Source organism: Colletes gigas, unplaced genomic scaffold (genome assembly GCF_013123115.1).
Source record: "Colletes gigas isolate AHSC1104 unplaced genomic scaffold, ASM1312311v1 Colletes_gigas_Sc00005, whole genome shotgun sequence".
NCBI classification, from domain to species: domain Eukaryota; kingdom Metazoa; phylum Arthropoda; class Insecta; order Hymenoptera; family Colletidae; genus Colletes; species Colletes gigas.
The window spans coordinates 3,901,308-3,915,260 of NW_025106634.1; the positions used below are offsets into that span (position 1 = coordinate 3,901,308).

Genomic DNA, 13,953 nt, shown 5'->3' on the forward strand with positions numbered 1-13,953 from the left:
TCGGCGGAACGGTCGATCCGATCGAGCGTCACGATAAAAGAGAGCCTAGAATCGGACAGACGGAAGTCTCCTCGCGAGATCGATATGTTGCTTTCTTTCTAAGCCTTCCTCTCTCTCCCTCCCTCCGACGGGGGGGCTCTTCTTGCTCTTCCGTGGCTCGCGCGCCGCAGGAGTGGCCGGCATCTAGAATCTCTCCCTTCCCTTCTCTCCCCCTTGTTCCCCGCCGACTAAGAATGCTGGGAAAAATGTCTCGGGTGAGACCGCGAGAGAGTGCCCCGCGAATCTCTTATAAATTATCGTTTTGCCGCCCCGCGGTCGAGATAATTCTCGTTCCCGTCTCGAGAACCCCGAGAACGTAAGAAAACCGGGGATAATATTCATTTCTCGTCGAAATCACTGGCGGAAGTTAATTTTCCGGCGCGTATCGAGCCCCCCCCCCTGTCGGCGAGAAAGTCGAGAAAAATAATTGTCCCCGCGGAAAATCCGAGGAGTCTCGCTCGCGACGAAACGACGAAAAGAGAGAAATCGAGGGAAACTCGCGTCGCCGCGAAGATGGGAAACGAGGAGGCAGCCACGGGCAGACTTAGAAGCGGTAACCGCTCGCTTTAAAAGCCCCGGTTATGCCCGTCTCCTTTGAGCCTCTTTCTTGCTCTTGTCGCGAGTCGTTACGGACACGCTAGTTAGACACGGAAACCTTCTTTCGAGCGCCCATGCTTCGGATACAGGGAAATTGCAGCCGCGGAAACAGAGGGAATTCACGATTGGCTCGACCGGGGAACAACTAGATTCGAGCAAACCGCTTCAAACGACATTAACTTGACCTTTCCCCGAGGCACGGTATATTAATAGTTTAGTAACTTGCGCAACGCGGAAGGGTTAACTGTCTTCTATCTGGCGGGACAAAGGTTTCTCGGATGTCTCACCAGCGACGGGAGATCCGTATATATTGTTTCTTTTTTTTCCAGCGCGCGCGTTAACGATGCGATCGCGGTTTAATGAATACGATCCGTAACTTTGTGTGCGCAGCTATGGAGATCGACGGCGTCGATTGTACTTTGAGACCCGACGCACCCAGCACCGGTACGGGCAATATCGAAGAGAACGACGAGAAGGATGAAAGGGACGAGCAGTTTCTCAAATTGCAACGCTACCTAACGTCGGACACCAACTACACTCGGTGAGTGTTGCCCTTTCTTCATCCCCCTTTTTCGACGAGTATACTCGCATCGCTTCGCCTCCTCTTTGCATGTATACGGAAAAATTCAAGAGTGTGGCCGTATAACAGAAAACCGAAAGGGACACAGTCGAACTGCATGGAAAGGACATCGAAAAAATTATTATCCGGCCTGCGTCGGTAAATCCTTTTTTTTACCTCGAGTTTTCGAGTCCTCCCGGTGCTTTCATTCGATTCGTATTATCCAAACACGAGACAGGGTAGGGTTACGCGTCCTTTGGAGAACACTCGACGTCTCCGCGAAACGAACGAAATAAGAGCGGGGGGAATTGCGTTTAAGGGAAAAGGCTGAAAAATTATTCGAACGATCAACCCGTTGGCATCGGCAAGAAGATAAGAGGAAAATATGACGTGCGCGTAACCAGACATTGAATAAGCTTCGCCGGATGAAAGAAACCCGCCGGCTGATTTCCATACCAAGAAAAAGAAAAATCTCTTTCGGTTGCGTCCTCGGTATACAATGTAATGCCGAAGTCCTCTCGTGCAGGTTTGACTTTTTCTGAGCGGCAAACCCCGGGCGGATGCGCCGTGCCGAATGGGACCCGTCCATAAATTCTCGAAGCGCCGGTAGTCGACGGTCGCTGTTTCTTCTGCGTACAACGAGTCTCGGGCGTTGCTTACCAACCCTCGACTTCTTCTCTCCGCGCCTAGTCACCCCGAACTTTCGGGTCGAGACGTTCGCCACCCGTTTTTCCTCCCCTCGCGTTTTACATTCGCGTACACTTTGTTCCCGTAGTCGAACGCCGGTAGCGAATTCATTCGCGACAGAAGAAAATCGCATCCGTTAGAATTGTCCCTGACAGCGGCGTAACGAAAAGACCAGGTCTCTTTGCGATCTATTCTCGTCTAATATAATATTTATTACCAAACGAATGCGTCTTTACTCTATTAAGATTACAAGATGCGTTAATTTTACAAAACTCATATATTCCAAAGAAAAACAGAATTTTAACGCGAATACGCGCTTCTGTTGTAGTTTGCGAAATTTTTCAGAAGAAACATCGTGTGCCTTGTAAATTATTAGAACCTGTCTACGTTCTTGTTCCGGGTAGGGGTAATTTCGAGACCGTATGACGTCCGGGAGAAACGATCCGAAAGAATCTAATCGTTCAGCGCGTCTGTTCCATCGGAAAGATTAAACCTGTAGCCAGAAAACGGTCCGCGACGTTACGACGGGGGAGAGGATATCGAGAATAGTAGTCGTTCGAGATTACCTACCGCGGAAAGAACTACTACGATCGGACGTGGCGGACCCTAGCCAAATATACACGGTGCGTCAGCGTCGCGGCGCGCGGCGTCGCGTCCTCCCTTCCTGCACCGTCCAACTGCCAGGCGCCTCGTTTGAGGTCAACGTCATTCGGCTTCTCTCTCCTTTCTCGTTCCCTTGGCTCTTCCCTTTCCTTCTCCTTTATTCTTCGCGATTTCCCTCTCTTTCCCACTCTACCCCAATTTCTCTCTCTCTCCCTCTCTCTAACCCCTCCCCCTTGGTCTCGTCTCGGATGAGCGAACTTTGGAACGAACATAGGTGCACCTATGGTCGCGGTTAAACAGACCGTACCAGCGAAATTTAACGTCGGTTTTCAGACCGATTCCGTCTTCGGTCGATCCTGCTATCGATCGCGGTACGAACTTCTCGAATTCTCGCGACTATCGAGATGAACTGCTTTTTCGCGCACAATTCGATAAACGTAGCGAATAAATGAGAAACGAATCTAGATTTCTTAATTGACGTAGCTGATTTATGCATCGCGAAAGCCCCGTAGCGAAAGAAAGGAGAGTATGTGTGTTTCTAGTCCTGGTACGATTCAACTTGATCTTGATCCCACCGCGCGAAACACAGTTTCTACGGTCGAATCGAAACGATCTGCTTCACGGCGAGAGGATGCAACCGGTAATTCAAATTACCCGCGAACTTTATTCTTGGACGTCGCGCGTTATCGACGAAAGTCGAATCCTTTGATCGACTCGCTCGAACCGTTCTGGACCAGTTTCGTGGGCCGCTTTGGCCTTTTCGCGGGTGCCAAGATCACACCCAAACCGTGTAATTAAAGCCGTGTTTCGTAACCGTGTGCACGGTTTCCGATTACCCGCCGGAGACAATCCACCAGGACGCAATTAGCAATCGGTGCTCGAGAATTCTTTGGATCGGTTCAGACAAATTTCCATTACCGGTTCTCGAAAATCTAATAAAAGCCAGACGTTAAATTAATTCTGGTACTGATTGTTTAAAAATTCTTTGGGTATCTTTTAGAGTAGATTATTTATTTATTATTGTATAAAATTCTGCCACAGAAGTTTGTGATAATGTAATCGATCGATGTTTCGGAGAGTTACAATGTAAAGGGGGGTAAATGTCTGCGAAAAGTGGTGGTCGCCGCGATGCTTTTGGCGCCACGATGCGTTTCTGCGAAAGACGTCATGCACGTGCGAAATATTCTGGAATACCGACGGGTTCCGAGCGAGCCGATGGGTTCAGCCGGCTGTACAACACGAGACGGACGGAACAAAATACTGCTAAAATTAATCTGGACCTTAGGTCACGTCTGCAATGAGTCTAGACGACGGTGTCGTCGACGACACGACTCGTCGGGAGCGGACCAAACCGTGTGGGCGAGACGTTTTAACGAGTTCCGATATTTCGACAAATTTCTGTGTCGCTTTTTTTCTTTTCCCCCTTTTTTTTTTCAACCGTAGTCAAGACAGACCACTCCATCATTTTAAAGCCCCGGAAAATCGTTAGCGGCGAACCCTCGAAATATCTACGAATCCAAGCAAACGTTTGCCACACGTATTCTCCGACTATTTTTTACCGTTTCATCGACTTGAAATCGTTTAAACGTACGATTACTCCTATTCGTACACTGCAATAATAATTCGTTGTAAACGAAAAGAAAATTGTTTCTTACGAATCGATTGAGGGACGATTTTTTCTTCTTTTTTTGGGTCTATTATTGACAGTGACTATAATTATAAAAAATAAAAAACTAAATATCCACATATGTGGCCAAGGCCGTGAAGAGGTTAAGCATCATTGGGCGGTGTGTAGTATTAGCATGGATGACATTATTAATTATTATTACTGTGTAACTCTGTCGGTTTTCTAATTGGGTAATGCTTAAAAAAACAAACTGTTTCGTAAATAGAGAAGTAAGGTTGTGATAATGCACGAATTTTTCGCGTCGAATCGCGAGAACTAGATTCGTGGATGCTCAGTCATCCAATGACTAGTCGATTTGTCTGGCGTGGCCCGAGCATTGGCCACGTCATGCCTCTTCTGGCGCTGCGGAGAACAGATAATGCGGACATTGTTCGGTGTGAACGCAGCCTTCGACCAGATGGCACAATTTTCCGATTGTCATCCTGCGCTTTTTCATCGGCGTCGCTGCTCGCTCCAGCATTCTATACATGAAACTTGCACACACACGGACGGCACACGAGGGGGGGTGAAAGAGGGCCCAATAAACCGGGATTAGGGTATTACCACGGGTATTTGCGATTTCGATTTACGTTCAGGTAATTTCGTGATTTGGTTTAGAGGACTTGAAAAATGGACGTATCAGCTACCCCGTGGGTTATTAGGACGACGAAAAGAATCCGGAGGAATTGTAGATTCCGGCGTATTTAGATCCCTCGTGCAACTTCTTTCAGGGATTTTTTATTGCAACTTCGAGCAAAGATACAGCAAGTTTTAAAAGTGTAGAAGTGTCTAAGGATTAATCACTGCAAACTTCTTTCCAAATTCTCTTTGTTGCACTTTCTCGTTTATCAACCGTTTTTAAGTTTCTCAATTTTTTTTCTCAGCTTAAAACCGGTAAATTGCCAGATTTATGCGAGGACTCTGGGGGGTTGTTAAATCCTGCGTAGTGTCATATAAAATCCACTCGTATATATTCGTAAATATACACCGTACTTCTTGTTAAAAAATATGGTTCTCCAAACCCAACTTGATATCAAATTTTTTCCTTTTTTCGATGATTTGGTTGTTGCAAATTTCTCGTTGCAACCCCAAGATTGATCAGAACGAGTAACACAGTAACCAAGTTGTTGGTGCGCGAGGGGAGCGAGCACAGAAGGAAATTCTTTCAACGACTTGATACGTTGCTCGATAAAAATGCACACCGTGGTCGTTGCATCATCTTACGCTACGTTATGGTCGGCTGTGCGTGCACTTTGATCCAGTCAGGATCGCGTCACGTGGGATCCCGTGTCTACCACGCTTTTCAGCCTCGTATGTAAATTCGTAAAACCCTAATTAGAAAACTTATCGCGAAACGGTTTACAAGGAATCTCTGACGCGCGTTTTACGCCAACGATAGCAAAATTCTTCGTTAAATAAAAATTATCAACAACGAACCAAAAATAGAGGACCGTTCGTCGGTGACTCGTTGCTTAAAAATTAGAATAACGAGCAAATAAAGCATATTATCGTTAAACAGTTTATGAATATACATATTTTTAAAGATAAAATTGCGATTTAAAAAGGTCCAGAGATCCAAACATCGACGATAAAAATATTTTGATCGCTTGTGTCGACTCGTTGCATGCGTATTAACATCGATAACAATCCGGTTCATCGAAATTCAAATAAATTTATTATTTCCTACGCCGGTCGAATCGTTGCAGTCTTGCGTTAAACATTATTTTTATCGCGACTCTCCGATGCTGATCGTTTTTGCGCCGATAATACGTTTCTCGGAGCGAACGAAAAGAATAAATGACCATTACCGGCGATATTGGCGTCGCTGTTTAAGCGTAAACAATGTATTTCCAACGTAAAAGAGAGGCGAATTTAAAAAAAAAAAGAAAAAAAAACAAAAGCAATAACGCAGCGAGAATTTCAACGTTGAAAGGTGATATTGCGCAAATATCGCGGCGCGTTCGATGGCGGGAGAGCCGATATTGACAACGTACCGTCGATATAACACGCGTAACTGTCAGTAAATATTAGATATTAAAACGAAGGCTGGTCGACCGGCAATGCTCGTGACGTTAACCCGCGATCCTCGAATATATTGGACCCCGTTGTTCGCGAACGCGCGTTAAGGGTGGAATCTTCGGCGCGACTGCAACGGTCGCCGGCAAGGGGAGAAAAAGAAGTTTTGAAGATACCAGTTTATTCCGCGCGATCGTTAAACGCTTAACGACTCCGTTCCTCGCGTTTCGAACGGTCTGACCCGAGAAAACGTATCGAATAGAAGGAAAACTCCGGCACAAATAGAGCAAGATAAATAATTCCCCGTCAAAGGAAAGTTTCGTGGTAGAAAATGGTAGAAAATAAAGAAAATCGTTCGCCAGGGGCCGTATGGAGCGTTTTATCGGTCGGCAGGATCGCTAATTATCCGCGTCCAAGTTCCGGGGGCAAAAAAGAAATCGTGAAGCCGGTGTCTAGGGCACGTGCCCTTCGCCCTATGACCATCTGCCCGTCTTATTCTTCCTTCCTGCCCCGTTTCACGTTCCCGGCGTTCCTTTCTTCTTTCGCCGCGCTCGGTTCGTCTCCGTGTTAGCTTCTGGGACGAGGCAACGTCCGTGTGGCAGCGCGCTCGATCGATTGACGTCACGATATTCCAGCATCTGCCGCGGAAAATGGTCATTAAAGGGTCCCTCACCTCATTAGGAACCGTGCCCCGGGGACCTCGAAAACTCGGGACTGTCGCGCGTCGAGAGGCGATCAGGTCCACGCCCAGCGTGGAAACTTTTAATAATGTGGTCCCCCGCCAATTACACACGCCACCGTTGCCCCCCCCCGTCTGCACGTTGTTCCGCGCCGGGGACACAGCCGGTCGCGCCGCATCGTCGCGGAACTTTGCGTTTCGTCGAGGAAACCGGCACCGGATGTAACACGGAATCCACGAACCGGCAGAGAAATTACGTTGGCCTTTGTAACGCGCAGTTATCGACAGATTTCCCCGCCGGTGGGAAATTTACGTCGACCGACGAGAGTCCCGTTCTCTTTGTACGCGCGTTTCGTTTTTTTTTCGCCGTGTCTCGTCCAAGTTCCGGGCCCGGGACAATCTCGAAATTGTTCCGCGGGAAGGTACACCGGCGCAGCGTCGAAGTTACCGGCGGCAAGTTTCAAAGGGGGCGGCGTAGACGTCAACTTCTTCGGGCGTCGCGCTAACGGAAAAGGGATTAAGGGTGCATCGTTGAAATGGCAAAGTTCGCGGGGCAGAGAAGGCTGCAAACAGAAGCGGCGAGCAACAGAAACAGCTACCCGAGAACAGTGTCGTCGTTTGCGGCAGCCGGCTTTTAGGCTTTCCGCCCCCCCCTTTCCCGCCCTTTCTCTCGCCCCGCAGCTTTTCCTGCGTCGCTGATGAAAGCCAGAGTATCGTATTGTAAATTTCGTGTCGTTTATTACTTAATTCCTTCGAGGTAGTACTCGTCGACAATGAAAGAGGAAAAAAAATGTAGAACGTCCCCTGTTTCGACGATTCATTTCTTGCAATCCTCAAGGATCGATTTAAGAAACTGAATGTTCGAACGTCGTCGTTTTCTTCAAAGAACCACCGTTATATTTTTTATTGGGAAACGATCTTTGACACTCTGTGTCTTTTCGTAATTTGATAGTTTTGTGCGATTTTTTCCCCCTTGCCCCGTAAATAAATAATTGACGATCATTGTAACCAAAAACGAACGATAATTTATACGTTTCCAGAGACTATCTTTCGTTCATATAGAGTTTAAGGATGAATTGTTAAGCTCGAGGACGCTTTCTTCGGGCAAAGTTTATTCACCAGGCGCGTAGAGATCGTAGAGAACGGCGCGGTCGGAACGTGCAGCGGGCCAACCGTGTTCTAGTTGCGGTACTGTCTCTCTCGTCTCGCTCCCTCTCGCTGTTCCACTTTCTGTTTCTATCCTCCATACCAGTGGGCATCGCCGGGAGTAATCCGTGTGCATTTACGATCCTCGCAGCTCACGTTCGTAACGACGTTGCATGCGTGTCAGTAAGGGGCAGGTGTGTACATTTGGGGGGGAAAACGAGACCTATCTGCAGAGAGAGAAAGGAGAGGGAGAGAGCAGCGCGTGCCGCCGTCGACCATCCGGAGGCCAGGTGTAGCCTTTATCCATTTTACTCGCGTTTGTTACCCTCCGAACCTCTACGATTCCGATGCACCCTCTGGGTGCCGCTTCAGGGGCGCCCATCGACCGACTGGGCGTACGAGGGGTGGGGAGTAAGGGGGAGAAAAATGTTGTAGCGATCGACGACCGATGCCTCGGAGACAGAGGCGTCGAAACGGGCTCTTGGAAACCCAACTCCACGAAACCGTGATTATCGTCGCGTATTTATCGTTCGCAAAATGGTCGAGGTGTCCAATGTCAATGTCGCGGGAACCCCGCGATCGATGAAATTCCGCCGGATGAACCGTAGGAAATAGGCACCACCTGGAATTTCAAAAATCCACCCCAGCTGTCGGTGTCTCTGGCAATCGACGAGTCTGATTCTGAAATGGCAGAAGGGGGGTGTCGGAGAGGACCCCCTCGATTCTCCGTTCGCCCCCTGGAGGCATACGCCCACGCGGAAATGACGTCCGCCCTGAGATAATCAGCAGGGCCCCCCGGTAACGACCATTTCGAAGGGCGTTCTCGCGGCGACGTTTCCGATTTTCTCTTCACCTCCGGCCACCCCGTTTCGTCGCGAACCAGAGAAACCCGTGGATCGGGGGTCTCCCTCGTTCGCGTCGGGAATTTCATCCAACGGGCGTCTTCGCAACGAGCTAAAGGTTTATCATTTTTCTAATGATACTTTACCGTATTTTTTCGTTACTGTGTTATGTGAAAGATCATACAAGAATTAACTGCCAAGACTCTGCAAACGTGGTAATAATATTACACGTAACCCATACATACAACATAAAACATTTTCTAATGACTCCACCGCCTTAAGGGGTACTCCACCGTTTCGCGTTTAAACGCGACACCCTGTATATGGGATGCGTTCGAACGAACGGGACGCCGATAATCGTTAACATCGAGGATCAAAATGGAGGAGAAACGATACGGTTATCGTTCTTTATTGGGGATTTGCGAAGAGGCGCATACGTTGCGCCGTTTCCATTCACCTCGAGCGGCATGCAAAGTGAGAAGCATGGCATAAATATAACCGAGCAGAGCGCATAAAGTTGCATGAAACTACGTGTTCACGGAACTGGAGCGATCCGGGGTAAAATAGTCAGGGCGGAAATATCCGGCACGTAAGGTTCGCTGGAGAGATCTACGGATACGTATCCGGCCATGCATTTGAAAAGATTCAAAGGTACGTGACCCCATTCGACGGAGATACTTTCTTATATGAGACGGTTAAAACCCATCTCGAACATATTTTGGAGGACGTCCTTTTCTTCTTGCGATCTCGCGATCCTCCGCCGGGGACGCGATCACGGGCTCCGCCAAAAGAATAGCGGATTTAGTAACTGGGGACCAGATTGGAAAATAGAGAAATAGAAACACTCGATAATTCGATACGTAATCGTTCGGTATTAAAATTTAATATTGCTAAATGCTTTAATTTAAATATTCTCACAAAATCAATATTCTCGAAGAAATATAGTAAAACGAGACGAAAATTAGTGAAATATCGTAGAGTCTGGCGCTGGAAAAGGGAAAGTGAAAGTCTCGAGCCTCAGCTTGTGAAGCAAACATTAAAACATGGCGGTGGTTCCATCGTGATACGGGGGTGTACGACGTCTCACGGAACAGGTGGGATTCGTCGTATTAATTAATACGTATAATATTTCTCGACTTCTAAACCCCGTTTGAAAACAAAATTATACAAATCGAGTGAGATCCCGGAATAAGTTTTGAAGATTAATCGTCTCCCAAAATTAAGCACGAGGAGCGAGGGCTCGAAGCGTAATAGCGTCGATATTATTAGAAGGATCGATGAATCGTATTTAATTTCGCTGGTCAAAGGACCAATGCTGGCCCTTTTAATCCTGTCGTTCGCGTCTCTATCGACGAGAAGGGGGTGGGTCGATGACGTACCGGGAAGAGGTTTTTCTCCTCCTTCGGCCCCCCCGAGAACATCCGATGCTGTTAGGGCCGGCGTTTTTCATCGGTTATCTCGTCCAGGGCATCTTCAGCGGCAGGGACAACGTTAAATAGCGACGAAGTAGAAGGCCGATGACGACAACGACAGCCCTTTGACGTACATTAAACGCGACGGGGACTAAGTGTTTCTCCGCAGTCACTTCTAGCCTTCCTTCACCTCTTCCTGCCACCACTTTTCTCTCAAGCCTTTCGCCACCGAGAGAAAATGACATCGGCCCCGGCAATAACCCCCCGGCTACTTCTTCCTCCGTTGAGGCGCGATAGGGCGGGGTTTGCAGCACCTCTCACGGCCGACAGTCCTGTAAGAAGGGCGAATAGCTGGCGTAAGTACCCTTCGAGAGCCACTCCCGTAGGTAAAGGAGAGTTTCGTGGAATAAAGACGGTCGTGGAGGTGGAGAGAGGGTGGTGGAGGGGGGGCTAAACTTCTGGCTCCGAACTTCGGTTTCCGGAACGCTTTCGACGCCCTCGCGTATTTACCGTCGAACGTTATCATAATCGTCCTTTCATCGGATTTCATTGAAACATCGAAGTTCGATTAACAGGTGGACGGCCCATTAAACGGCGTGATATCCTTCGGTGTCCGCGGGATTTACGCGTTACGGGTTTGCCCGACGTGGAATGTAGCTCCCCGGACCCGTATCAAAAGGAACGGGGGTCCTCTCGTTCCTCCCCTCTCTCTCTCGACGTCGATGAATATTCGATAGTTGAAAATTTGATCATACGAAAGAGTCGTTAGTGCTCGTCGCTCTGTGGGCTCTTAGGGGAACACGACAGAGCGACCAGTTATCGTGTTACGACGCCGCGGCTCGTGTTAAACCCGGTAACTGAATATATCTCTCTGCCCAATAGCCGTCAAACGGCCGACAACGATCGAATTTGTTCAACCGGCCGTGCCCGGTTCTCCTTCCATCTCGCGTAATTTCTTTCTCCTTCTCGCCCGTTGCGCTCGTTACCCTGTTGCCAAAATATATCAGCGCGGCGGGTTCTCGTACCGACCGCGCGTGTGGTAACTGTCGATTGATTTTCCATCCAAAACGGATTCGACGAAAATACTTTTACTTTTTTCGCGAGTTCTTTCGCGGTTTGTTTATCAATTTTATTCGCAAAGCTGGGCCCTACTTTCGGTAATCGAGTTCGTACAGGAACGATCAGCTCCGGATAGGTGTTACGGTTTCGCAACATTTTAAATGGGAACGCGAATCGAGCTGGTTTCAGGATTCTAGAGGGTACCAAACGTTTCTGGGTACTTTGCGAAGCTCCAGGTGTGAAGCACGCCGCGCGTCAGGACCCACGGGCCCCTCCCGTCCCCTTCCACGTAGGCTTCCCCCACCATCGGCGGTATCTCGACGCAAGGCCCCACGGTGGCTCGCGAAGCTCCGAGAGACCCGATGCTAGGAGCTTGTGACTGTGTTCGGCTCGCTTTAAGGAAGCCCAGGCCCCTCTCGGTGCCCCGACTTCGTGTCCCGGCTATCCGGCAGGCAAGAAGGGTGGCAGTACGGTGGGGAGAGGCAATTTGCGGCGGTGGTGCAGGGCAGCTGCAACCTCACGAGATACGGCTTAGATCGTCGTGGCACGAGCCTTCCTGGCATGTGTTTCCTTTGGGCCCTCTCGACCTCCCTTCGCCTCCCTTCCTCCTTAGATTTTTGCTCGTCTCTCTCTCTCTCTCTCTCTCTCTCTCTGTCGTTGTTCCTTCTCTATCCTCGATACGCACATGTACGGTACTCGAACGGAACAGACGTCCGCGGTCTCGACCCTTCCACGATCCCCAAACCCGGGGATCCGGACAATATTTAGCGCGGACAACGATACGAGAAGCTTCCTTCAACCTGCGGGCACAGACGAGGTATACGAGCAGACCTTACACCTTATGGAGTTTCGTGGCCCAATCTGACTACCATACCGATTGAAATTTATAAAGCAGGGCTCATGAATATCTATAAAAAATTATTAAACATTTCCGTAGAGCGTCGAACAAATTTATTCAAAATCAAAAACGAATTTCTAAGAAAAATCGACAGGTCGTGCTGACAGTTTTCGGGCGAAATTAAAAAATTTCAAATCGTTCTAAAAAAATTATTGTTAGTTGCTGGGGTCAATTACAATCATTTTTGGTTAATAGACATACCCTCGAATTCCTATGCAGTGTCGAGAAAAAAATTCCTAAATGCAGAAATTTTTCGACGAAATTAAAAAATTTTAGATCATTCTAGAAAAATTATTTTTAGCTAGGGGGACCAGTTACAATCATTTTTTGTGAATAGACATACCCTCGAATTCCTATGCAGTGTCGAGAAAAAAATTCCTGAATGCAGAAATTTTTCGACGAAATTAAAAAATTTCAAATCATTCTGAAAAAATTATTTTTAGCTAGCAGGGCCAGTGACAATCATTTTTTGTGAATAGACATACCCTCGAATTCCTATGCAGTGTCGAAAAAAAATTCCTAAATACAGAAATTTTTCGACGAAATTAAAAAATTTTAGATCATTCTAGAAAAATTATTTTTAGCTAGGGGGACCAGTTACAATCATTTTTGGTCAACAGACGTACCCTCGAAATCCTATCTATTTTCGGGGAAAAAATGTCTCGACTACTGCCCTACGAACACGTTTGTTCGTAAATTGTTCATAGCTTCTATAGTTTTGAAAACACATATCGCGACTGCATTTATTGATGTTGCGGAACGTAAACACTTGGTACGCGCCTCGCGATGCCCATTGACCATCACGAAGGTACACAACCGGAGGTACGGTCCTTCTTTTTTCCCCCCGTACGTTATCTCATCGCGAGTCGATATCGCATGATCGATCAATTGCGTCGTACGAGCCGCAGCGCACGTTCTGACAGCTGTTCCGCGCTCAGGATCGCGGCGGAACGAGAATAAAATGATAATTCGGTGCGTTACAGCGGCCGGTTGTTTCCTGCGTGAAACGACACTTTACACTTAAACGGGAAGCGTCGAACGCGGATCACGTAGCGTCGACGACAGTTTCGGGCATCGGTGTCCTTATCGGACGTACGTTTCTCGTTTCGTAGGAAGCGCGTACCTATTTCAACGAGACTATTTCTACGAATATTTTTACAGCGACGACCTTTTGGGGGGAGAAACTGACTCTCAGGAAACGAAAATTTCTTTATTCAAAAACTCATTATTCGTAGTTCACATTGTTTTACATCGTTTACAATTGTACCTCTTTATCAATTTTCTAATTAGGCATTGTTTACCAATTAACTATAAAAAAAAAAAATTGTTACGTTGCGACGATTTTCAGAATAATTCGCCGTTCTGCGAGAGCGTCTCTCGGTCCCCGTTGCGTGAAATTAACGCCCTGATAGATCGTCGGTGTGTACCTTCGCGGCACACCTCCGGTGGTTCCGAGTATCAAAAGGAAGTGGCACGTGCGCCGCCACAGACGGAGAATCGTGTCCCTTTCGGTGGACATCTGTTGGAGGCTATCGGCACAGGGAAAATTAATGCGTTTTTCCCCCGGTTTCGAGGCGCACGAGCGTGCGCCGGAGGGGGGAAGAGTAGAGTCCGGAGATGCACATCCCCCTCCCTTCGTCCACCTCTGCGTCCCTCGTGTTGCACACACCTCGCGGGTAGCATCTGCCCATGGCTTTTCGATGAAGTGATTTCGTAGCATTGTGCACCTTTTTCTCGGACGGTTCCTCCT

The 13,953-nt window shown here is 48.0% G+C and overlaps 1 protein-coding gene across 2 annotated transcripts in view; it reads left to right on the plus strand.

The window, feature by feature from the left end:
• LOC122395316 (serine/threonine-protein phosphatase 4 regulatory subunit 1-like) overlaps positions 1 to 13,953 on the plus strand; it is a 141,581-nt gene that overhangs the window by 23,382 nt on the left and 104,246 nt on the right. For both annotated transcript variants that reach the window (XM_043392761.1, XM_043392762.1), the window contains exon 2: positions 1,027 to 1,177. In XM_043392761.1, coding sequence (XP_043248696.1) covers positions 1,029 to 1,177 — 149 coding nt within the window. In that variant the 5' untranslated portion in view covers positions 1,027 to 1,028. The remainder of the gene's footprint in view (positions 1 to 1,026; positions 1,178 to 13,953) is intronic.